This window comes from Lissotriton vulgaris, chromosome 7, assembly GCF_964263255.1.
Source record: "Lissotriton vulgaris chromosome 7, aLisVul1.2, whole genome shotgun sequence".
Lineage (NCBI taxonomy): Eukaryota > Metazoa > Chordata > Amphibia > Caudata > Salamandridae > Lissotriton > Lissotriton vulgaris.
The window spans coordinates 832,599,622-832,625,796 of NC_141695.1; the positions used below are offsets into that span (position 1 = coordinate 832,599,622).

General features: G+C 44.8%; 1 protein-coding gene across 1 annotated transcript; it reads right to left on the reverse strand.

Moving 5' to 3' along the window:
• Positions 1-988: 988 nt before the first annotated feature.
• Positions 989-26,175, reverse strand: ARHGDIA (Rho GDP dissociation inhibitor alpha). Its single transcript, XM_086931154.1, has 6 exons — positions 26,048-26,175; positions 11,969-12,165; positions 11,620-11,703; positions 5,735-5,811; positions 5,237-5,300; positions 989-3,848 (listed from the first exon to the last, which is right to left on the reverse strand). Exons 2-6 carry the CDS (start codon positions 12,156-12,158, stop codon positions 3,649-3,651), a joined length of 615 nt encoding a protein of 204 aa, XP_086787280.1. The 5' UTR covers positions 12,159-12,165; positions 26,048-26,175; the 3' UTR covers positions 989-3,648.

Here is a 26,175-nt window from a genome sequence, read left to right on the forward strand (position 1 = left end):
TGCACCGCAGTTCACAAAGCTGTATTTTAAATTCAGATCCAAGCGCAAATGGATACTTGCAAACAGTAATTCTGTGCTGTACACCAATTATGACACTCCGCAACAACCTTCCAGATTTCACCAAAAAGAGACAGGAATTCTCAGGATAAAATGCTAGGACATTAAATTCAAAACATGCAGTAATCAGTGTGATAAACACAGGTGGAGATGTTAGGCTTCATTCTGAGGTTGGGTACTCAGAAGAAGTTACTATGTTACCCACACCAGGCTAGCTGTAATTACTGTGTGCACTAATTATCGCTAGGATTCAGTTTAACTTGGAACAAGGCCCTGCATCTCTCGGAAGGAGGAAATAAAAAAAGAAGAAAAAATAGAATGAGCTCACTCAAGTAACAGATGAAATTGGCAAAAAGGGCCATCATCTTGAAACCGCTTTTCAAAAATTGTATCTTCAGAAGCTGCTTTTTAGTTGTCAGATTACTTATTCAGTAGCCTATAAACATGGTCGAATTCACCTTTTTGCTATAATTTTATTGGGTTTGATCAATGGTTAAAACGCAGAATTTATCACTATTTTCTTGTAATGGCTCCAAGGATAGCATTGTCCCATTGTTTGAAGTATTAGCCCTGCCTCCTTTGTGTGACTTGTTAACCGTCCCCAAAGAACAGGGCTAGGTGCGCCCCTGCCCAGTCTTATATGCATTAAATATTACAAAGAGACATCCTAACTGTCCACATAAGTCATCACACATCCGTTCCTCCTCCAGTCTTCGTCCCCAGCAGGTTCCTGCTTTCCACATTACTGCTCATTTAGCTTCACAACCTCAAATAAGTCGCTGTGTTTCCCGCAGATTTAGTCAGTCCAGTTTCTACCTCCTCTGAAACTCCTCGCCTGCAATTATTGGCCTTCTGTTATCTTCAAGTACTTAACAGTTCAGCATACACAAAAGCACAGTTTAATTACAGAACAGAGTCATCACAGTAGACAGCCAGTTGGAATATTTATTTCATGGACATAAAATTGAAGGAAAATGTAATTTCCAATATACAATCCCGGTTCTGGGAGACTTTACAGACAAACCAACCAAAATAAAAAATAAAAAGTATAGATCTATGCATGGACGAGGATGAGAGCTGGGGCGAGAAAACCACTATAAACCCCCAAACATATGTTTGGTCCCAGTTTAAATAAGTGCAATCATTAAATTCCATCCTGAGCCACCATGAAATGCTGACTGCAGAGATGAAGGACTCTCAAATGAAGATGAACTCTGGGCTAAAGGCGACATGGCATGCCCTTGCCACCAGCTGGCTGTGGAAGATTCCTCTGTCATTCTCCACTACCGAGTGACGACGATTCAATCTTATCAACAAGGCAATAAATATAGAGAGGCTAGGCACAATAAATCAAAGGCAGAAAGAAGGTCATGCAAGACGGTTATATATAGGTACCTGTGGCAAGCCACGATCAGTGTGGCATGGGCAACCTTCACATGGGGTTTCCCTGCTTAGAACACCTCTTATTTTATTCCAGAGATCCCCAGAAACATACATTTTAAGGGTATTCTAGGTCTAATCTTTTCTGATCACAGCCTTTTACAATCATCTGCAATTCTGAAGTCTCACAAGAGAGTTCTCGAACTGCTAAGAAGCAGCAGTTTTCCTACCACAAGCAATACCAGACGTGACAATGGTAAAACAGGATTTATATATCCAAGGCCGTAAGATCAAAATCTGGCAGAAAGGCTTGAAGATCTTTGAGCATCATTGACATCAGCATGTAGGATCCTTCATGCAGTGCCACAATCTCTGTCACTAACCAAGCTGACATACAAGGCGGTCTTACACAAACTGAACCGGTCACAGGTAAGCCATAAAGCTTTTAGATTGGACGCTGATTTGGCATAACAAAGTGCTACTTCAGGGAAAGAATGGAAACAATGGCACTAGGATCCATACGAAATACAAGAGAGTTGAGCTGGGTCGTATACAGTCTCCTGAGGAAGAGTGTTGACGTCGCAAGCTGCGGATCGTAGATACTGTTGGAATAACCACATGATTAAAAAACAGACCACCAAGCATTCAAGGTCACTGTTCAGGTCTTTATCCAGACCTTTAGCAATAAATATCTTAAGATATTCAGCCCAACACCTACACTTGGTACATGCCATTGGTAATCAAGAGACATACTAAAAAACACAGTCATCAAGCTCAGCTGTAAAACAGACTTGGCGTTCACACCAAGGCAACATTGGTGTGAGGCACCAGGACAAGGTTATCCCACAATTTCTGATAAAGGATTAAGCCAATGATCCCTACAAGCCGCCATGTCAGATATGGACCTAATAAGTATTGGTTTAAGTCTAAATACTGCCCCCTCAAAAGAGAAGAGCCATCATGATTCATTTTCAGGGCAAAACAGTAAAGCCACCAAACAATTAACTATGCCCCCTCCTCCATATCCTGCATGCTCCATCTTGTTAACTTACTATTCAATTAACATGGAGCACCCAGATTCCTCATCTCAACTATACAGTCTACAACGAAGAGGCCCTTTTTAATAAAAGTGAAGCTTTACAGGCCCTGTAGGAATTGCCATTTTGAGATGCGACTTTCAGCCACCACTAAGACACTTTTGCAGATAGTACTGGCCAATTGTGAATACTGGACATTTAGAAAAAGTAAGCAGACAAGTTCAGTTTTTTGCACAATTCCCTTCCCAGGAGCACAGAATTAAGGCAACACGGTAACACAAACAGCAATGGATGAACAGACAGCATCACTAGAAACACTGCAGAGATTACGTAATGTGCAAGAGTAAAAAAAAATACGAATCAGATGAAGGGGCAGCTCTCCATAACACAATATTCTGATAAGTATTCAATATTCAAGGAAAGGAGGCGATTTGAGAGAAAAAAGGCTGCTGTGCACTCTTCTCAGTCCTTCCCATTAAGAATCAGTGGGAAGCTAAGCAAAATACAAAAAGGCTTGGGACTAAAACACCTCAAAACCAGATTAATTCCTAGGGGATTCAGCATATCCCTCAAACAGCATATGGACAAAGCTGCAGCAGAATCAGCAGGGAGGGGGGCAGGACATAGTTTAAGTTTGGGGGAGGGAAGGTTCCACCAGTAGATTTTTTTTATTTTAAGTATTAGGTATCTGGAAGAAAAAAAATCTGCTGCTTTCATCTGTGGAAAGGGGAAGCGAGGAAAAGAATCAGAGCGCCAAGGGCTTGGGAAAGAGGCACTAACTAGCAAGGATGACAACGTAGAGCTTGGAATATAGATGAGGAAATCAGACAGTGGTAAGGGCAGAACTTGGAGAGGAAGGAATACATTTGTACTTTGCAAGAACTGGATTCAGAGTGAGGGACGTCGGCACTCGTAAGCAGTTTGGTTCAGAGGATAGGCATTACTTGTCAGTTGAGCTTGGTACAGCATTAGGAAGAGTGAAAAACGGTGGGGGCTTAAAATAACATACGCCATTAACACTTGTGAGGAATGTCAACACTTGGGATGGTCTGGAATAGAGTCCGAGGATATCGGCACTAAATGGGATGGGGTCATCAGGACCCGTTAGGGAGGGGTTCCTGGAGGACTGCTAAATTTCTTGCACTCTCTCGCCCCTTGTTGGCAGCTGGAAAATTCAGTTTTTCCAGTCCTTGCAGATGTTCAGGTTCCACTCCCAGGAAAGATGGTCTGTTTTGTCGTCATCTGTAAAATAGGATTTGATGTTGTAGCTGCCCCTGGCCAACATGCCCTTCGGTGCTTCTTCTATGGGGGTCAGGTACTCGTACTCTTCCAGGCGTGGCCCGTAACTGCCAACCATGTATGTTGTCTTGTCCACTAGAAACAAAGAAAGCAAAGAATCTGGTTACGTTCAACAAACAATTCAGTCAAATGACTACACCCTCAGAACTTCAAAAAACCCACACAAGGTTCACAGTATAAGAGGAGATTCAGTGCCTGCAATTTTCTTCCATCACTGAACATTCCCTTCTGCCTGCTAGTCCCCGCTCTAGTGTCCTCCATGGTTCCCGATCCAAACTATGCCCCTTTAGGCACTAAAATACTGATTACCTGCTTTAAGTGTCTAAATCCAGCCATCAATTATCTTTTGTAGCACGGGGCTAATTTGCGATCCCAACTTCAGTTCAAGCATGCTGGATAGTGTGTGTTGATGCATGAATACATATTTGACAAGTATGTCGGTATGTTGAACATTGTCAGTCTTCTCGAGTAAATAGTTTTGAAGTCCATTCTCATATACTACCCAGTTGGAACGCTATTATACTGAAAACACAAGTGAGATACTTATTACTAGAGGGCACAAACCTTTCCCATTTCGGAGGGCATTCTAGTAGTATTTTAAGAGACATCGAATTAGTTGCGGTGGAATTAAAATGGGCAGGTCTCTCACAAGTACAAGGTAGTTAGTTCACTCGCAGACTAGCATGAAGGCACCGCTAATTTGCTAGGCTAAACTGGAGGTACAGTTTCTATCCTACTCTACCGCACAGTACTTGATAGTAAGTGGAAGGGGATGCTCAACTACTGAAGGGAGACAATTCGACATTTAGGGGAAAGGAGGACGGAAATATTCTTCTGATAGGAGGAAGTGAAGATGCGCTACTACTGAAAAGAGAGAGAATTCTTAAACCTTTTACTGCTAAACAGCTTAATATTACCATACCCCAATTTGCACCCTCACAGTCCTTCTGAAGTAGCTATTGGCACCCTACAAATCATTCATCCATTCACAACATTTAAAGATGAATGAGAACATAATTTGAGGACATCATTGCCTAATCACACATTGCAAATGCCCTAAAATACACATGGCATTCATATTGCAAGACTAAAATAAACTGGAAAGGAGCTAAAATTCAGACGTTTTTATAAAAAGAAACAAACATACTGTAGATACATTTGTATCTATCTTTTGGCTTAACTTACAAAAAAAATGACATTGATAGTTCATAGCAGCATTTTAATGATACATACACCACGCCACGCCAATGCCTCCAAAGGGCATCTCAGGACAGAGATTATTCTTAAGAACATCAAATCATGTGCCATACAGGAGCTGTGGCACGTGTGGTAGGGGTTGGAGAAGAATAGGGAGGTCGGAGTTCTGTCTTTAATTTCTCCCTCTAGAAGCACGACTCTTTGATGGGTATGTGTCACTGCTACAACCTCCATGCTGTATAATCGGTCATATGTCAGTCACTTACCTTTAATCCCTTTCCTATAGGTCTGCTGCAGAAACTTCAAACCAGATACAATCTCTTTTTGCACCTGAAGAAGAAAAAATCATAAGAGCGCTGCACAACCTTGATACCTAACCATCCCAAGACAATATCGATTCGCCCACAGACACCAAGACCCCTAGCAGCATTTTGTAGAAACTAGGCACCCCAAAACGTTTTCTGTACCAACATACATCAACAGAAAGAAAAATAACTAAGAAATTGTGCTGAAAGCTCACGTCTATGCAAATCTGCCAAGGCAACTGACTACTACACGGTAAAATGACTGCCTTGAAATTGTTAGGGTCGAAAACAACCGTAGCACCAAGACAGCCGTAACACCATATACAGTGATCCTGCAGCCAGTCAGAGGCTCAAGAATAAATAGAATGGCCCACAAGCTTGTGCCTGGCACGCTGACCATCACAAATCAGCTGCCTTATTAGTGTAATAATCATAACAATGGACAGCAAATCAACTCACCTTAAAGCAGATTTTTATCTTGTATTCTACACCCTCCTTCAGCAGGAATGACTGTTTCTTAAAGCTCTCTAGGTCTCCTAAGGAGAGAAACACAAACATGGCAAATGTTCAGCCTCAACCAGAAATCACCAGGGGCAAGAAGATGTGGGTTAAGGAAGTAAGGATAAGAAGCTTAGTAAATTTCGAAGGGTCGGTGTATATAAAAAGGTACTTTAGCTTTCATTTTTAAACTAAAATCTGTCCGATGGGATTCAGTTGGAAAAGTGGCAACAATACAATTAAGAACAGGTTGTGGAATTCATTGCACGGAAATGTCACAGCACAGAATTTTAATCACCTCACATCAAGAATAGCCTTCACAGATTGTGTGGTACAAAGTACGATCTTGTTGCTTTACCTCACAAGAAACAAAACTAAAGAGAACACAATGCCCCGGTTACTTACCGGTAATCTTCATTACTCCGAGTCCATGTCTTCCTCGCCACAGTAATATACATATGAGCCTCCGGCTCCACACAGAACTCCAAGTAAAATAAAAGAGCAGCGCTCTAGTTTCCCCTCCCCCCTCCAATAGGGCCCCAGAGGCTTCATCCAATCCTATAAAAGGATACAGAACAACCAGCCCAGCCTGAAAAACCAAGCCGCAGACATGAAGCCACCACCAGGGCCGGGAGGGAAGGGAAACTATACTGTGGCGAGGAAGACATGGACTCGGAGTAATGAAGATTACCGGTAAGTAACCGGGGCATTACCTCCTCGTCCTGTCTTCCTCGCCACAGTAATATACATATGAGCCGATACCAAAGCAATCAGCTTCATGTAAGGAAAACAGACCACACCAACAGTGCAGCGAAACATATTTTAATATACAGAGGCACAACAACCCAAAAAATGGACAACCTCTTAAGGCACCCCAGCAGTCAAAACAGAAGAGGCAAACGAAACAGAACCCCCACCCCCAATCTGGAGGCGGTAATGGGACATGAAGGTATGCGGAGAAGACCACGTAGCAGCCCTGCAAACATCCTCCATAGACACCCCTTTGAAAGAAGCCCAGGATACAGCAACAGACCTGGTGGAACGACCCTGAACAGGAAGAGATGGAACCACAGATACCGAAGCATAGGCCAAAAGAATGGCTTCCTTAAACCACCGACTGATCGCGGACAGGGAGGGCTTCATACCCTGACGCGACAAACCATAGTTTACAAACAAGCAGTCCACCTTACAAAAGGGAGAAGTGCGAGAAATGTAAATCAGTAAGGCACGCCGAACATCTAAGAGGTGCAAAAGGGACTCCTCAGCCGAGGAGGGATCAGGACACAGAACCGGAAGAACCACCTCGGCAGACCGGTGAAAAAAAGAATCCACTTTAGGAACAAAGGTGGGATGAGGGCGCAAGACCACACGGTCCGCCAAAACCAACAAAAACGGGGCAGAACGAAGGAAAACACCCAACTCTCCCACACGGCTGGCAGAGGCAATCGCCACCAGAAACACCACCTAGAGAGTCAAAAACTTCAGGTCCACCGACTCCAAAGGCTCGAACGGAGCCAACTGCAAGGAACGCAAAACTAAAGGAAGGTCCCAAGGAGGAGGACACATGATAGGACGTGGCCGCCGGAAAGAAAGAGACTTAAAAAGTCGAGCAACCAACGGAGAAATGGAAACCAAAGGCAGGACATGAAACGCCCGAATGGCGGCCCACTGAGCCCGAAGGGTCGAAATGGCCAAACCCAACACAAACCCATCGTCCAGAATGCGAGCTGGATCCAAAGAATCCAACGCCAGCCCACGATCAACACACCAAGAAGCAAAATGATCCCAATGCTTGGCGTAAGACTTAAGCGTAGAAGGCCTCCGTGACTGCTGAATGACACCAGCCACAGCCACCGAACAACCGCCACGTATCAGACTCCCTCTCAAGAGCCAGGCCCGCAGACCCAGGTAACGGAACACAGGCAGCGGAAGAAGAGGACCCATCAGAGGATACGGCACGAACGGCAAGGGCCACCCCGGAGACACAGCCAATTCCCTCAGAAGGGGAAACCAAGGGCGACGCTTCCAACAAGGTGCAATCAGAAGCACCAACGACCCCTCCCTCTTGATCTTCTGTAGCACAGCCGGAAGCAGGGGAACCGGGGGAAAGTCATACAGCAGACCCTCCGGCCAAGGGAACGAAAGGGCGTCCACCCTCCAGGCGTCCCGGCAAGGCATAATCGTGCAAAAACAACGGGTCTGGGAGGCAAACAGGTCCACAATCGGACAACCAAACATCATCCGCAACCTCCTGAACATCCACCTCGTGAGAGACAAGGATCCCATGGAAGGAAACACCCGGCTCAGACCATCCGCCACAGTGTTCTCCGCACCAGGTAGGTAGATGGCAGACAGGGACATCAGATGCACCTCCGCCCAAGAACCAATCCGACGAGCCAGGCAACTGAGGGAGCGAACCCTGCACCCCCCTTGATGGTTCACAGAAGACATCACAACCAGATTGTCCGTCCGGATTGTCACGTGGTGACCCCGAACAAGATCTGAGAAGTCCAACAGACCCAGAAGTTCCTTGTAGTTGGAGGAACACGACAAAAACTGACTGAGGCCAAATCCCTTGAGTCGCCGAAACCCCCAGAGTAGCACCCCATCCCAGCAGGCTGGCAACGGTAGTGACCACGCGGGTGGGAACAATCAGAAAAGGGCGGCCCTTGGACAGAAGACCTACGTCCAACCACCAACTCAGGACCACCCGAACCCCCTCCGACATAGGAACCAGAACATCCATATCGAGGGAACAGGGGTCCCAATGCGACAAAATGAGGGACACCACCGGGTACATATGGAGGCGAGCCCACGGCACCGTCAACAATGAAGCCGACATCAGACCCTGAACTCGTAACCACAGGCTCACAGGATGAGAAACCCCCACCAACCGGGAACGAACAGTAGACATCAGGGACAAAACACGGGGAGGGGGTAGGAACACCATCCCCAACCGAGTCTTGAACAGAGCCCCAATGAAAGTCCATTCTTGTGCAGGAACCAGGGAGGACTTTGGCACATTCACGAGGAACCCATGAAGCGTCAGGACATGGCACACCTACTGGACATGCAACTCCGCCTTAGGAAGAGAAGAAGCAGAAATTAGAAAGTCGTCCAGACGAGGAAAAACACTAACTCCCTCACCATGCAAAGTCCAATAAGAGGAGCCAGAATCTTAGTAAAGAACCGGGGAGCAGAGCAGGGCCCAAAAGGCAATACCTGGAATTGGTAATGACGACCCTGCACACAAAACCGGAAAACTACTGAAAGACCGGATGAAGAGGAACATGAAGGTAAGCATCCCTCAGGTCGATCGATGCAAGGAAATCCCCCTGAGAGATCAGAGGAAGGATCAAGGGAAGGGAAACCATCCTGAACCGCAGGTGAGGGATTAAAGTATTCACCCACTTCAGGTCCATCACCGGACGAAGATCCCCTGTGCGCTTGGACACCAGGAAAAGTATCGAAAACACCCCTTTTCCCAACAGATCGCTGGGCACAGGAACGATCGCCTTCTCGACCACCAGGGAAGCAATGCCGTCCAAAAGCGCCAAACGTTTCACAGGATCTCTGGGACAAGGAGTGGCCCTGAAACCGTCTGGGGGCGTCCGGGCAAATCCAATGCGCAAACCCTCCGAGATCACCTGAAGCACCCATTGGTCTGACACAGTCTCCCGCCAAGAGTCCAGGAAGCAAGTGAGTCGACCCCCAACCGGACCAACACCAGGAGTGACCCAGTCAGGATTTGGAAGCAGGAGCGGAGGAGGCAGAAGCGCCGGAGAACCGGGACTAACCAAAGGAGGGAGCACCCCGGCCACGCCCCCGTCCACGAAAGGGCTGACCAGCCCGACCCCTCTTCGAGGTACCAAAAGACCGCCGAGAACCAAAGGCACGGAACCTGCCAGGACGGTCAGGAGCAAGCAGTGTACGGTCCTCCGCCGTCTTCTTCACCATGTCGTCAAGAGACGAACCAAAAAGTTTAACCCCCGAAAACGGGATATTCATAAGCAAGTTTTTCTGGGCAGCATCAGCCTTCCAGGAGCGGAGCCACAACCGACGCCTCGCAGCCACAGAGGAACCGGCCGCAGAAGCAGCAGCCCCCAGCGAATCAAAGGAGACATCAGACAGCAGACGAACCTGCTGCTCCATCATCGCCAGGGTAGAAGAAACATCCTCCCCCTGGTCCAACAACTCCGACAGAGACAGAAAATCCTTGAGCAAGGACTGGATCGTGTAAGACGAATAGGCCGCAGCCCTGATAGAAAAATTGGCAGCCGCAAAAGTGCGTTTCACAGCACCATCCACCTTACGGTCAACCGGGTCAGCAGGAGAAGAGTCCTCCGAGACAACGGACCCATGCGAAGACATGCTCGCCAACAAAGTCCACATCCTTCCATACATCCTCCAGGACCATCAAGACAGAGGAATGGAGAGGCAAAGAATCAGGCTCGGGACGACGATATTGCGAAAACAGATCGTCATCCAGAGGCACCACAGAAGCAGGGAACATCAAGTTTTCGCGAATGTGTCCCAGCACCTCCTTCAGGTCGGCACCATGCACAAAGCGACCCCTGACAACAACCACTTCCTCATTCTCAGAATCAGCATCATCAGCAGCGCCATCAACCCTCGCCTTTTTAGGAGGAGGGACAGGAACATGACCCAGCAAAGCAGCAGAAACAGCAGTATTTACCATCTGCGGCAAAACTTCCATAGAGGGAACATGCACCCCCGAACCGGAAGCCACGGCCAAAGGAACAGGATCATCCCGGTCAGAAGAATCCATGATCGACAGCCCAGTGAAAGTAAACAAACACAGGCATCACGAAGAACAGCCCGGTAAAGAAGGATCCCAGTTGCTAGGCAACGGAACAAACTCCACCCGGACCGAAGCCGATGTCAATAAAGCAACCGGAAGAGCCGCGCGCCGCGGTAGGAAGAGGCCCTAGACCGCAGCGCGCCAAGCCCAATCATCCCCCAAACGCGCCTCCCGCTCAGCAGGAAACGAAGAGGCAGAAAACGCCGCCGGCGCGGAGACCGGCATCAGGTAAGCCCTCAGACCGGATCACCACGAAGCCCCGGCTTCCTGAGATCCCGCACCCGGCCGTGCAACGTCCGCTCAGCAGGACGCGCGGCCGGGAAATGCGAAAAAATTGGCATCATGTGTAGAAGATCCTAAACAGAACCAAACCATGCCGGAAAACAAACCACGCAAGTCCGCTTAAGCAGGACACGAGGTAGCAAGGCAATAGCAGGGGGAAACAAAACTTAAGAAAAACGAAGGTGATAAAGTAATGTAAAAACCAAACATAAGGCAGTAAACGAACATCCCCCAACTAGATACCACAGGACAAGGGGAAACCGCTAAAGCAGGAACCCCCTCCCACTCACCTGACCAGCAGGGAAACCACAGCACTCGGAGAAGTGCAGAAAAAAAGAACAGGCTGGGCTGGTTGTTCTGTATCCTTTTATAGGATTGGATGAAGCCTCTGGGGCCCTATTGGAGGAGGGAGGGGAGACTAGAGCGCTGCTCTTTTATTTTACTTGGAGTTCTGTGTGGAGCCGGAGGCTCATATGTATATTACTGTGGCGAGGAAGACAGGACGAGGAGGTAATGATTTCTACAGTATGGCAGTACATACGAAGATCGTAAAGTGAACTAAAAGGCTGTGTGAGGGCTTAAGATTGGTGGAAAGTTACCATGTACGAAAGAGGCCAAACACTAAAAATGTATGAATATTTCTCAGTTGAAACCCGTGGAGCAACGCCCATACTCATCACAACCAAGTCATAGACTGCTTTCCAAACATCCAACAAATGTGGAGTCAGAAATCGCACCTTACCTGTAAGGTCAAGTTCCAATGGACCTGGAGCTTCACTGCATACAAGGACGAGTCTTGTCACCAACACATTAGGGGCGTTCGGATCTAGAGAGAAAAAAGGGGGGGGGGGGGGGGGGACTTAGGACCACAATGAATATAAAAAGGAACGGAGTATCGCATGCAGGAACACGGGCAACAATGGAAGTTCAATCAAAAAATTGTAAGCGTATCAGAGAAAAAAAGCACAAAAAAAAAAAAGAGAAGAAAGGCAAGCCCATGAGAGCAAAAGAGGACGTATGGTACAACACGGGAACTAAGTAGTTGGATTGGTAAACCCAACAAACTTAAATTTGATGAACCCGACACTCACCTATTGTGTCTGGCACAGGACCCAGGAGAGCCTCTTTGTATTTGCGAAGGCTCTCATCGTCCTTGTCGAGCTCCTGAATCTCTTGAATGCTTTTCTGAGCAGGTGGTCGGTAGTTAACAGAATGTTCGTCATCCTCGTTCTCGGCTGCAATCTGTGCAAGCTGCTCTGCGGTGGGCTCGTGTTCTGCCATCTCTGAACTGGGAGAGAAAGGCATGTGTCACCTGCAAGTGCATTACAGGCACTAATGTTGTACGTTACTAAAAAAAAACTGCCTGAATCCATCACTTAGCCAGCAGTGGCTTTACAGAGAACCAGACACTTGCAGCAATGTTCTCTCCATAACAGCCGCAAGATCTTTGTAACACTCCTGTACATACTTTTCACAATCTCGTTCATCCCATGCTTTGCGGTGGTTCTCCACTGTATTTAGTAGCTTTGCGGAAATGTTGGCAAATCTCTCCACATTCCCACTAAAGCCTGTTAAAATGTCTTCATAAGCAGTGGTCTTTCTTTTGTACAAAATGTTTATTAAAATGAATTTCATAGATCCTAAACAATACAAAGAATAATACAGAACAGTAAGGTATAGGAACATATTGCAAATACAAGGATTATAAAACATCCATTAGCATCTAAATAGAATACCTTTCACAAAACTATTATATACATGAGATATAAATAATAATATAAACAAAAAAAGAGCTACATTGAACATATATTGAGTGGTGAAGACTAAAATATGATAAGCACTGTAGTCTTGATACACTTCCAACTCCTCAGTAGTGAACCACTAAACCAGCTGCTTTCTATTCCAACATAGGGCAAGACTTTACAAAGCACCTACTGTGAACCCCTTCTCAAAACCGCAACTAGCCACCCTAACATGCTAGCCTTACCTGGCACTCCATGCATGCCAATATTCACAGCCTGTGAAGCTACACCAAGTCTATCTCAAGTAGCGGGCAACTTTAGTCTGCCTTCGATTCCTTTGTAATCAAATGATGAACTGTGACTGCCTAACCACAGGATGATTCTTTTAAGCTTCTTATTTAAGGTGTCCCAAACACGCACAATAAGGCAAACAACACTGTATCTTCTAAACTAGCATATGCTAAGTACTTGTTCCACATACTAGGGTTCTGCCCAATAGAAATGCTAGTTAGCTAAGCCATGTGTGCAAGTTCACTACAGAAAACCCGAAGTACTCTTTAAAGAACAATTATCTTGAATCTGGCCAAAATAAGGGCATAAAATAACATTCCATATTGAAGTGTCGGTATTGAAATAACTGCTGTTTCTTAAGATCGATCGCGGTCAAATAATTCATCAAATCGAATCAAAAACAAAGACTGGAAGAGAAGCTTTCCTGGATACCAAGTTACAAGCGGGTCTGCAACCTTCAGAATTCCGTGTCTGCATATCCCCCTGGACACGTCGCTACAGTAGTCGTTTGCTTTTGGGCGTCTTCTAGTCTAAACAGTCGTGGCATGTGCAAACACTACCTAAAATGGAAAAACATTTGCACCCAGTGGTCACTGAAAACCTGCCAGTCAAGTTTTCTGCCCCAGGACAACATAGTAGGAGTAGTTCTTGCTCAATAGCTAACCGAAAATAGCATGTTAAGACCAAGTGCCTGCAGTGATTGGAATATTTACAAAAAAGAAAGCAAGGAGTAATCTGGGAGCAGTGTGACAATTGGCAGACATGGCATAATAAATTAAAGGTCCCTGTGCCAGACAACGTGAAACCAGTCTGATCTTAGCAACAAGACGTTAATTCTGTATAAACACATCAATGCAGCACCAACCTTGGGGGACGCTACTTCCAGGTTAGTTTCAACACGGTTATGTGGTCATTTATAAGGAAACTTTCTGCGATACCCTGCAAAATACTTCTTCCGTTTTGTATTAAATGTAATATTAGCTTTTCGGCAAGAAATGTATGAAATGCTACATAAAGAAAACTATTCGAAGTCGTGTTGGGATGCATGTTAGAGTGACTCTTGCATGAATCTGCTACCTGCAGGTAAAGCAACTGTTCTGACGTTAGAATGGGCCTGCATACGCAGCCTGGACAACCCTGACTGTTAAACATTGTCTGCCACCAACTCATTGCACCCATATAGCGTTAGAGGTCAAATAGAAGTGCCTTGTGACTGGGCAACACGTTAAAGGTAAAGCAAACCAACAGTCTTCAGCCATAAAGAACGGGATAAAAAAAAGCTACAAAAACACCTTGCTAAAATGTCCAGCTAGTCACAGACAGCACAGAAAATGAGCTGTTTGTATGTTTCTAGAGCAGAACGTGCATCAGCATATGTAGGCACAGACAAAAGTGTCTAATTGCAGGCAGAAAAGCACTGAACTGTGTTGGTCCATTACTCACGACTTTTCCGCATTACGATTTTGGATGATCTTCAAGCATAGTACATCTATCCATCCATTTCCCCCTTCACTGCTATGCTTCCAGTCGGACGAGCTACTCTAATAAGGCTTTACTTCCAAGTAAAGTTCAATATGCAAGTGTTTTTTTCCTTCATTAATTTTTGGTACGGGACTAATTTATGCCGTTTTTTAATTCACATTTAAAGAGAGGGCGGGTGAAATCGACAAGTGTTTTATTTAAGTTTTTGAGTTATACAAACTCAAAATAGAAAAACTGGCTTGGCATCCGGGTTCTCACGTCTGAGTTTTTTGTTTCTTTACATTACGTGGCATATTAGGACTGCTGTTTAAAGAGCGCGTTGTATGCCACATTTAAGGCACTTTGAATTTAGAGGACACCCAATATGAAATCCATAAAACAAATATAACGCAGAACTTGATTATTCCTTCTAATTTGCTCTGTAATACCAGTGCTTTGCCTTCACTGGCCTTCAAAGACTCCTCACAGGAGCATTAATAGACGTGCAGGCTCTGAAAGTAAAGGCAGCTTTCAAAAATGGACGATTATTCAAGACAACTTATTTAAAAAAAAAGGATTTTAAGTTACAGCTTTAATACTGTAGCCATGTTTAAACCTAAATAAATGCACAGCCTTTGTCCAGAGGATTTAAAGAGCACTGCAGTGGGGGAGAGAGAAGCAGTAAGAAAGTACTGATAACTTGTACTCGAGATTTAGCCACAGTGCTGGAGCATGCACTTCTCATTACCTCACTCTTCAAACTGTAGGTGGCTACACCCTCACGGAATCACATTCCTATACCAAAGACACTAGACAACTTCGCATTCCCCCTCCGAGCAAGACTCTCCTCTGACCACACCTTCACAACCACTTTTCAGGTATAAAACAAGTTGATGTGGGAAGCACCTAGTCAAACATATGATTTTTTTCAGATATGTAATACTTCTTCCCTTTATATGCTTCATATAAAAAGGACATACATTCATAAAAATTGATACATAGGCCGAGTTTTTCAATGCCAATCCATAAATGGGGGTACAGTTCAATAGTGAAGGGGCAATATGTCCACTTTTGATACTAGGACCAACTGAGGTCATAAGGCTGTCATTTATAGGAAGCACAAACCCTAATCCTCTAAAAGGTGACATTCTTTATCATTGAACATGCTCCTTACCCTTTATGACCTCAGTTGGCCCCATCACAAAAAGTGGACATATTGGACAATCACTACGGAACTGCACACCTATTTATAGATCTGTATTGTTAGGGAGGACGTGTGCTGGACCGAAACCCCGCTCTTTAAGCAGAACATATTTTCCAATTGACAGTTCAATCTTAAAAGCTTTCACAGAAAAATCAAGTAGTTCTTTCACAAATTGAGTAGATCCGTCATAATCTTGGCTGCGTTGCAAATCGTTTGTCCTTTCAATGATTAACGGACTCTCACAAGGTACAACCAAAACGCGTTTCTCGTAACAGCACTGCTACTTCAGGGTTATCATAAATGAACAGAAAGTACAACTAGCGAAAGGGTTCGGTCCCAGTAGTGTACGTCCTAATAAATGGGTTTGTTCTGTTAAAACAAGATGCCCAAATGGGAGACCCTTACCTAAACTATTATTATAGTAAGCCTGAAGTGGTGAAGGGCAGAGGTGAAACTGTTGCCTTTTCCAGGCATTTTCAGGACGTAGAGGTAATATCTATTGACAGCATGGATGACTTCCCGATTTTACATTTGCTGAGACTCAAGCTATCCAGGACCACAGAACTTGCCCTTTTCTCCCAAGGGCGATAATTCATACTACCTCCAAACATTTTTACTGTGACTCCACATTCGTACCACAGGTCAGAACCTTACATCTACGCCTTGAAATAGCTCCAGGCCTGCGCGCCACATGGGGGTGGGAGGACACGTGTTTGCTATTTTACTTTTGTTCTTCACTTTGGATTACCAGAGCATACTGGATTAATAATTAAAAAAAATCTAGAAAAGGCAACACCATCTGTCCCTACTCTGGATCACCAACATAACTTGGATCAATATTAAAAGACTGACCCATTGTGGTAGAGGATTTTTCAACCATTTATTTTGCCAGCTCTATCCTTCACCACTTCAGATCATCATAAATTAATCACTTCTCTCCTATCACGCTACACAATTGTTTTTTGATATTACTCAAAATAGCGTTTTATGGGTGTGAGTTCATGTCTAATTACGGGATCATTAGTTCTTCTTTAATGTCTAGCTAGTGCACTTCAAAATCAAACAACATTTTGGATTATATTCTAAGAGTCCAAAAAAAGAGTCCATACCGGAATTCCACAACAACTAACAAATCAAATCGCATTATAAGACATCTCAGCGATGGGCTAGATCTTTATGGCCCGGTCAGTTCCATATCAGTTAATTGGTGTATACTTTTCAGATGCCTCAGCATAGTGAGACTACAACAACTGCCAACAGTTTCAGAGTTGACACCCCATCTTAAGTATAGCTTAATCACACTGGACCTTCTAACCTGTTCCACTTTCCCTTGACCCAACCATTGTATTTACTCACAAGCTTACACCATGCAGGGAACTAAATCACCCAAATACCTATCATTTCTGCCCTAGCTCACTTCAAAACATACCATGGTGTCAACTTGCACCTTGCCGCGATCAGTGTCCAAAGACAGTCATCTCTTCCCAAACACTATACACCAAACGATACAGGATCCTTGTCCTCACTCAAAATCGAATAGCCCTCCAACACTTTTAAAATAAATAATTTGCCTACAAACTTACATTGTCTTATCATGAGGTGCATCTTTCACACACTTCCAATATTTAAATATCGCCTCAAAAACACCTTCAAGAATAGCAAGGTGGTGATTTAGTTGTTACACAGTTAATAGCAAACATTTAGTGTTACTTGTAAATATTGTCCAATAAAAAGTTCTCACACCAACCACCTACATTTCTGTGCCCACACATTTTCTTGGTCATCAACGTTTCCCCAATTTTTAGGTCAAAGCTTGCCAGATAGCACAAATGTCTTGTTACGAAGGACTTATTAGGGACGTGTCGATAGCGGACATGGAAATTAATTCTGCTGTTGCTTTCCTTTTTCTGCTTTTTTATTTAGCAGAAGACAGATTAAAACGGTAATTAATACACAGAATTCAATTTCATGAATGGACACCATTACCGTAGATATTTGAAATGACTTTACAGAAAAACATAACATTCTCAATGACTTCCATTTCTAAAGTGCAAAATGCAAATTAGTCATCCATAGCAGTACTTGTTTAAAAAATGTGAAATCTGGGGGTACCCCAAAAAAAGCTTGCTCCGATCACCACACCTTGTTTGGACCTCCTGCCAAGTAATACATCTCCCGCCGACTATAAAATGACCCAGCTCTTTAAAACCGTTGGCTTCCCAAAACCTTAAATTACTCTTCTGGATTTGGAGGCCCAGGCTTTTACAATCTGTAAGCTGCAAGTGCTCACGCCCTGTGGAATGAGCCTTCATAGAGCAGAATGCCTCGAGTCTGATGGAATACTCCTGCAATGTCTTGCTTTCCATTGGCTTTTGTTTTGTCACTTTGTTTACTTGCTTTCTGTTCACTGATATGGATTAAACTTCTGAAGCACTCAAATGCCAATGGTGTCTTGGCGCCAATGTCAAACCTCTGTCCAATAAATAGTTCAGGGCAAAGGCCTACTGAATAAACATATAATGTGCCAGAAAATAACCATGTTTTAGGCGCCTTCCTAAATCTAAGCAGATTAGGCTGTCTTCTCAGACGTTCAGGGAGATTATTCCATACTATAGTTCAATTGTGGAACAAACTCCTGCTGCCCCACGTCTCTTGATTTTATGTATGATTATTGTCCAGGAGTTGATTGTACTGTCCTGTTCAGTCTATACCAGGAAGGATTCTTTTTCAGGTATGCTGGGGCATTTCCATACAGGGTTTTATGAGCCAAGTTTAGAGCCTTGAACTTGACTTCTTCAGTGGAAGCCAGGAGAGTTCTGGGATAGACTCAGCCACTGACTCGGATTTGGTTCAAAAGTCTTGCCGCATCATTTTGTTAAACGTGAAGCTTTTTCAGAGAACGCTGATGAATGCCCAAGCAGAAGGCATTACAGTAATCCAGCCTCGATAGCCCTACGGCTGTGACCAGTAACTTTTTTTTTTTAATTCAAAGGGAATAAAAGGAAGAGTCTTCTTAGTCTTGTGTAGAAGAAACAGGAAGAAGTGAGCTTGTTAATCTGAACCTTGAAGGACAGATAAACGTCACCAGGATTGGTCCCAAGAGACCGGATTCTTACTAAATAGAAGGACCTCAGTTTTGGCTTATTTAAGCGCAAGGCTCCTGTGGTCCATCCATAGCTCAATGGTTGACATACAGCCCTTGAAGCGGTATGCACTCATCAAGATCATGTGTGATAGCGACCACAATTTTTTTTATCATCTGCATAGGCGACTGTAGCAAAGCCAGAGGACCGGATTCATTTTGTGAGAGGGGCTACATATATGTTAAATAGCATGGGGATTAAAGGAGACCTCAGGGGAACTCCTCATGGCAAAGAAAAAGGCTTGGAGGGCAGGTCCCACAAAGTGACTGATTGCACTCTGTGCGTAAGGAATGACCGAAGCAACACCAGGGTGGACCCTTCAATTCCTATTTCTGCCAGGTGATCGATCAGAACCTTGCGGTTGAGAATGTTGATGGATGCCGAAAGATCAAGCATTATCACTGTAGCCTTCCCTCCACTGTCTAAAACACTTCTCAGCTCCGTACTATAATTCGGTCTAAAGCCGAATATAGGGCAAAGTCTAGGATACTCTTCACCTCTACAAATTTGGACAATGCCAGTTTCATGCGTGTTTCAAGGACCTTATCTGAGAATGGTAACCTGGAAAGAGGGCGATAATTCTTTGCCTCTTTAGGGTCCAGCAACAGTTTCTTCAGTAGTGGGAGAATGGAGGTTTCTTTCTATTGTGTGTGTGTGGGGGGGCATTTTAAAATGGAGTTGAGTAGCAGTGTGAGGATAGGTGTGATTGCCCCAGATCTCAGAGTATTTTGGGGGGACTAGATCGGAAGGAGCCCCCAATTTAATTTGACCTAGGACCTCAGCCACTGCCCTTCGTAAGCAAGGGAAACTTGTTCAGAGGCAATTTGTCTAAAACTGCCCTATTTGGTACCTTAGGCAGAGATCTAACATTGGTAATTAATTTCATATAGATTTCCACCACCTTATTTTTAAAGAAACCCGCCAGTTGATCACAATAGTTGACATGCAGAAGGTAGAGCATAGAACAGAAAGAATCTCTGTTTTAAAGAGTCCTCTTGAAGAATTCTTAGAGAAGTATATTTTTGTAGAGAAGAGTCTGGATTTTTCAATCGCAATCAAACAATTTTATTCTTGAATATGTTTGTTATATTTGATCTTTTTTCCCCTCCTATAGCGTTTCCTTCACAATTTTTCTTGCCATCTGCATTTTTGTTTTAATTCTTTGATCTGGGGGGGGGGAAACAAGGGGTAGAGGGTCTACTCCTGCAGTTTTTAACAATGTTGATAGGAGCTAATCTGTGCAAGTACATTTACTGGGCCATACTTTCGTTATGTGCAGCAGGTGCATTAGAACTGACCCAAAAAAACATTCAACCAGGATTTCTGCTTTATTTCACAACTGAAGCGGGAGCCCATTCCCTTACTAACACTACACTCTATGACACTGCCTAGACCACTGCGCATTTGAAAAAATATTTTGTGGCTTCTGTGTTCACCTGCAAACAATGCGGATACGTCCTTCGGTACGAATAACTACCCTCTAAGACTGCGCCTCTATGGCCCATCAACATACTCCAATGGGCATACTTTCAATCTGTGCAGCTGGTTTCCTTCCTTGCATTAGGGGATAAAACACTGCCTACTCTACTGCACACTTCATAGATTTTGTACTTGGCTCTGCTGTTGACTACAAAGTATGCTGTTTGTTGTCCTTCTTTAAGCCCCCACCTTGCCTCTCCAACTTCCTTTTCCACTTCAGAGCTTCACAACCTCTCTTTACATTTTTACCAACACTCACATGATGTATATGTTCCAGCACTTTACTTTCACCAATTGTTGAATTAGGTTTTATACCAATTGCACTCCATCTTTCATGGTATTCTTAGGTATTTTAAAATATTAGGTATGCTCTTTCCCAGCTGTGTCCTTTACTTACAAACCCACCTAGCAAGCCGTGTTCTTGTTGGATCTCGTCAGAGACAGAACATGATCGCTTGAGATTTTGCTCAAATACAGTGGCTTAGAGATCGCTTATTGGTTGGCTTAATGTAGCTCATTTGCTTGTGTCTCATTTGTTAACATGTACAGTAGCATTAACTTCCACTTCTGGTGTTTGTCCCTCCCTTGGCCCAAGTACTTGTATCCTTTCACTGCTCTCATTTCAAGCACTAATCTTTTCTTGTACTTCAATCACTCAAATAATGCATGTATTTTCAAGCAGTCTCCCTTGTGTACTCTTTCCCCTCCACTGCACTCCTGATGCAGGTGCCCCCGCTCCACCCCCCAAAGTGGTTCTCCCCACTGTGTTCCACATTGCGATCCATTTTCTCGCACCCTTGGTGTTGCTTGCCCCCAGCCCCAGCGTTTCTTTACCAACCCCTCCTGTCCTCCATGTTGCTTTGCCCCCCTCAAGCCCTCAGTGCTTCATCGCACCTCCAAAATGCACACCCTCAGTGTTGGTTCTCCCACCTGCCCTACTTTTTTCTTTTTTGTCTACCAACCCAAATCGGCAAACAAAATGAAAGAAAAAAAAAAAGGTGTTTGCATCTTTTTGTAGGTGCGTGCCTGCATTTTGCTCGCTCCTACAAACAATAGGGGGCCATTCTGCACAGCATCATGGGTACTCTGCACATGGCTATAACCATTGGCAAAACTGATCAGTCCCAAAGGCAAGACATACATGGGAGAACAGGCAGTGGCGGCTGGTCCATAGGGGCGCTGGGGCTGGGGCAGCGCCTCGCAAAAGAAACTGCTCACTGCAGTTCTGGCCGGCAACAGGAATGTAAGCAGACAAATTGTTTTCACAATTTGTCTGTTTACATTTCTAGGCCGGCCTGTGCTTCACTTGTTAAAGTGCGCATGTGAACGCACACAGGCAAGCCGCTAGAGCAGGAGTCCAGCAGATGGGCCATCTGACTGCGCATGTGAGTGAGGAGCGTTGCCCCTCACTCACCTTCACGACCCATTAGGTATGCTGCGCATGCCTAGTTTAGTGCAGGCGTCTAAAGATAGGCTCATGTTGGGGCGGTGACGTGTTTTTCGTAATGTCTCCCCATGCCCTATCAAATGCCAGCCGCCTGGCCCCCCCGTCGCATCCAATCTCCTGATTTGGCACTGCAGTTAGTTTCCTGTTGAGCAGCAAAAGAAAAGAGCGGGGAGAAGTTAGTTTGCGGGACCGGAGGAGATGCATGGTAAGTTCTATTCATAAAATTAACTCTCGCCCCTTCATGCCAGCCGCGACGGGTCAGGGGGTCATTTGCATATGCTTAGGGTATGAAACGCGTGGGGGAGCACACAAGGTAAGATATGTGGCGAGTCGACATCTAGTAATACTCCAAGATTAAACGTAAGTGCTGCCACATTTCCCGGCTGCTGTGAACTAATAAACGCTGCATCCTAAACGCCACATTTTCATTGTAACAGTGATGAGGTTTTATGGGTGATGACCACTGACCAGAGAGGTTTCAGAGGATTGATTTCACATTGGTTTCCGGGTTATTTAACACCGTTAATATTTCTTGTAATGGCAAAAGTCGGCGCAGAGGCACCCATTCCCTTTGTTTACTTACGATAACATTCACAGCAAAAACGATTTATGAACTTATTACTGGGGCTCTGCAAAAATCCGGCGACCTTACATTTTAAGAGCCTGTCTGTTTTTTATGTGTGTATCAGAGTGGCCTGATAAAATATGAAATATAATCTTCAGCTTGTATCATTAATATGCTACTTTAGGGGTATAAAAGAACGAGGTTTTGAGGCCCACTGAGTTATCACCAACGTAGAGAGAGACACACAAGACGGGGCACCAGACAGATACTCAGAAAGACAGTGAAATCGACAGAATGACAGAAAGTGACAAAGGAAGGCATAAACAGGCTTACAGTGAAAGACACGGAGATAGAAAAGCAGACACACTTGCATACGTTCTGCATACGCCACACCACTTTCAAATTCCACCAGCCGCCACTGAGAACAAGCATTTTCAATGTCAGTAACATTACCCCACTCGGTAAGTTTCCAAATTGCCCCATAATATATTACCAATTTTACTCTATTACCCCATGCATTTCCTACTCCACTGATTTACCAATTCCTACCACATCACCCTCAAGGAAAAAACAGAACAAGGTGGCTGGACAGGATTATTCACAAAACAATTCCCCAATCACACAGCCAATATGTACCGTGTGACCACTGGATTTGTATTCCAAACGAATTTATTTTCTTTTTCACATAATTTCCACACGATATTTTAGAAAAACAGGCAAAAACAGAACTACTGTCAGATCAAAAGGTTCATATATACAGTATCTACAAACATACACATTTACAAATTTGCAACAGTGAATCAAGCAAAATTGGTTTAACACACCAAAAAACATTAAAATATATAATGATCCAATTGAATTGCAATTATATACAGTGCAAAAATTAGTACATAAACAAAGAAAGAACACCAGTCCTAGGAACTAAAAAAACCATAAGACAGGCGGGATTGAGATCGAAAAACCAAGCCTGCCTGTCTACAAGGACCTGTGGTATAATGTTTCTATAGGGTTGCAAGGCTAGGGTCCAGAGTGGTGATATAATTTACATCCTAGCGGCACCCTTCATTGTTGCCACAGGGTGGTAGTGTCGACGCGTTTCGAACCTGGATGTTCTAGGTTCTCTTCAGGACGGGGACTGGGGGAATGATTCTGCACGGGGGCACAAAGATTGCCGTAGTGTAGGTATAGCGTGGTTCGCAGTCAAACCTGCAATTTACGCAGAGCAGGACTGGCGACGTGATGTCTGCCTTCGGAGAGCGTTCGAGTATGGAAACAGCTCACATTATGTAGCGCAGTAGTAGAGGACTGAGTCTGAGAAACGCGGAGCGCCCGGTCACTGAACCCAATTCAGGCCGGCAGGCGAAGTTGGCCCGTCGTGTGAAGGAATTAATCCAACGCCTCAATTCAATCGGTATTGCACGAATCAATCAATCAATCTACATGTCATCTGGAGAGATTGATTGATTTGTGCAATACCGATTGAATTGAGGCGTTGGATTAATTCCTTCACACGACGGGCCAACTTCGCCTGCCGGCCTGAATTGGGTTCAGTGACCGGGCGCTCCTCGCTCCGCGTTTCTCAGACTCAGTCCTCTACTACTGCGCTACATAATGTGAGCTGTTTCCATACTCGAACGCTCTCCGAAGGCAGACATCGCGTCGCCAGTCCTGCTCTGCGTAAATTGCTGGTTTGACTGCGAACCACGCTATACCTACACTACGGCAATCTTTGTGCCCCCGTGCAGAATCATTCCCCCAGTCCCCGTCCTGAAGAGAACCTAGAACATCCAGGTTCGAAACGCGTCGACACTACCACCCTGTGGCAACAATGAAGGGTGCCGCTAGGATGTAAATTATATCACCACTCTGGACCCTAGCCTTGCAACCCTATAGAAACATTATACCACAGGTCCTTGTAGACAGGCAGGCTTGGTTTTTCGATCTCAATCCCGCCTGTCTTATGGTTTTTTTAGTTCCTAGGACTGGTGTTCTTTCTTTGTTTATGTACTAATTTTTGCACTGTATATAATTGCAATTCAATTGGATCATTATATATTTTAATGTTTTTTGGTGTGTTAAACCAATTTTGCTTGATTCACTGTTGCAAATTTGTAAATGTGTATGTTTGTAGATACTGTATATATGAACCTTTTGATCTGACAGTAGTTCTGTTTGTGCCTGTTTTTCTAAAATATTGTGTGGAAATTATGTGAAAAAGAAAATAAGTTTGTTTGGAATACAAATCCAGTGGTCACACGGTACATATTGGCTGTGTGATTGGGGAATGGTTTTGTGAATAATCCTGTCCAGCCACCTTGTTCTGTTTTTTCCTATTGTTGAGATCCGGGCTGGTCAGATGTAGGATCCGATACCTTCACTGTTTCACAACATCACCCTCAAGGCACACTGCCAACAAAAACACACAAAAAAAGACATCCGGATACCAGTTCTCTAAAAAAAATGTTTTAAAGTCAAAGTTTCTTCTAGAGCGCTTCTTCGGTATAGCTGGTGGCAATACTGCACCATAGCCTCCCAATCTACAAACTGGCAACCCCTAAGTGCATGTCACAGCCACCAAGCGACAAAAGACACCTAATCGCATCACCCCATCCCGACAGAACTTCAATGGCTCCCCTTACTGGTGGTCAGCCTCTGATTGGTAACGAGGGCACTCGGGCAATGCCAGACGGGTCGGTGTCCAGTTCGAGCAGTGGGCTGCTTTTTTGCGCAGCCTGGGGGCCGATTTTGGCGGTTTCTGCATTGTTTGATGCCGCCAGCGGCCCAGTGGGTGCCTGAGTGGCCTTTCTGGAGGTAAATGGGCGACCATTATCTCCCTCTTATCATCGGCAGAGGTGTCAGTCCCTTTCTCTCCCTGGGCCGGCCCATTGATATATATATATATACTGAGTGGGGCAGGGGGCCTGAGCAAAAGTGGCCTCACTTGTTTTCAGGTGTTTCATCAGTGTAAACCAATCCGTGCATTTTTTATCAACCGCCCCCCCCCCCCTTTTTTTAATAACATTTCGCTGAAGTAGTGTTTTGCAAGGCAATATGCAAATGTGGGCCACTTTTTTCAGTCTGCCCGGGCCGATTTTTAATTCCAATCCAACCCTGCTGATGGTACTATCTTTAAAACCAACAGCATCGTGAACGTAGACAGCGTCACCAGCACTTCCTCCTTATATTGCCGATAGCTCGCCATTTCTGATAGCTCTCGGCCACACCCACTGCCAGGCCACAAACGGTCTGGAAATTTAAAAATAAAGAACAAGGCAGCAGGCCTTTTCTAGGTAGGCATCCGATATCTGGACCAACGTTCCAAAGCTGCTTCCAACTTAGTTTAAGAAACCTCTTTAAAGAACATTACCTCAAAATGCAGTAACATCTAATAATAAACATCCTGCACCACTTGCTATCCTTACTCTTCTTTTGACCATGTAAAGGGTTCTCCTGCCCTTCTGCCTGGGTTCGCTTTATACAATATAGAGAATACATAAGTAAATTCGGTACAATGAAGCTAGTCATTATCCTCTCCTGGGCCATTCGGCTATTCTATACAAATACCTCTTTTTTTCGAAAACAGTTTCCGCCCAAGTCACTTTACCAAAGCTTCACTAACGTCCGCAATTTTCTGGAGTAACCTGTGGCCTTCTTTCTAATGTACTATGTGCATTTCCGCATTCTTGCCCCTTCTCCCTCTACGAGCCGTTTCCTCTTGCATCGCACCCTTTGCCCCACTGGCCTTCTCTACCGACCTCTAGCCCTTGTTCACCCTCGACTTAACGTGCCTCGCCATATATCACATCCATGCCCCAATCTCTACCATCAATCACCTCACCGTATTTTTCTGGTTCCCACTCGCGTACTCGCTGCCTCCCCCAGGAATGGCGAATGAAAGCCGCACCCGGTCCCGCCCGCAGCGCGCGCGCACCCAACACACTTCCGGTTTATGCGCCACTTCCAGTG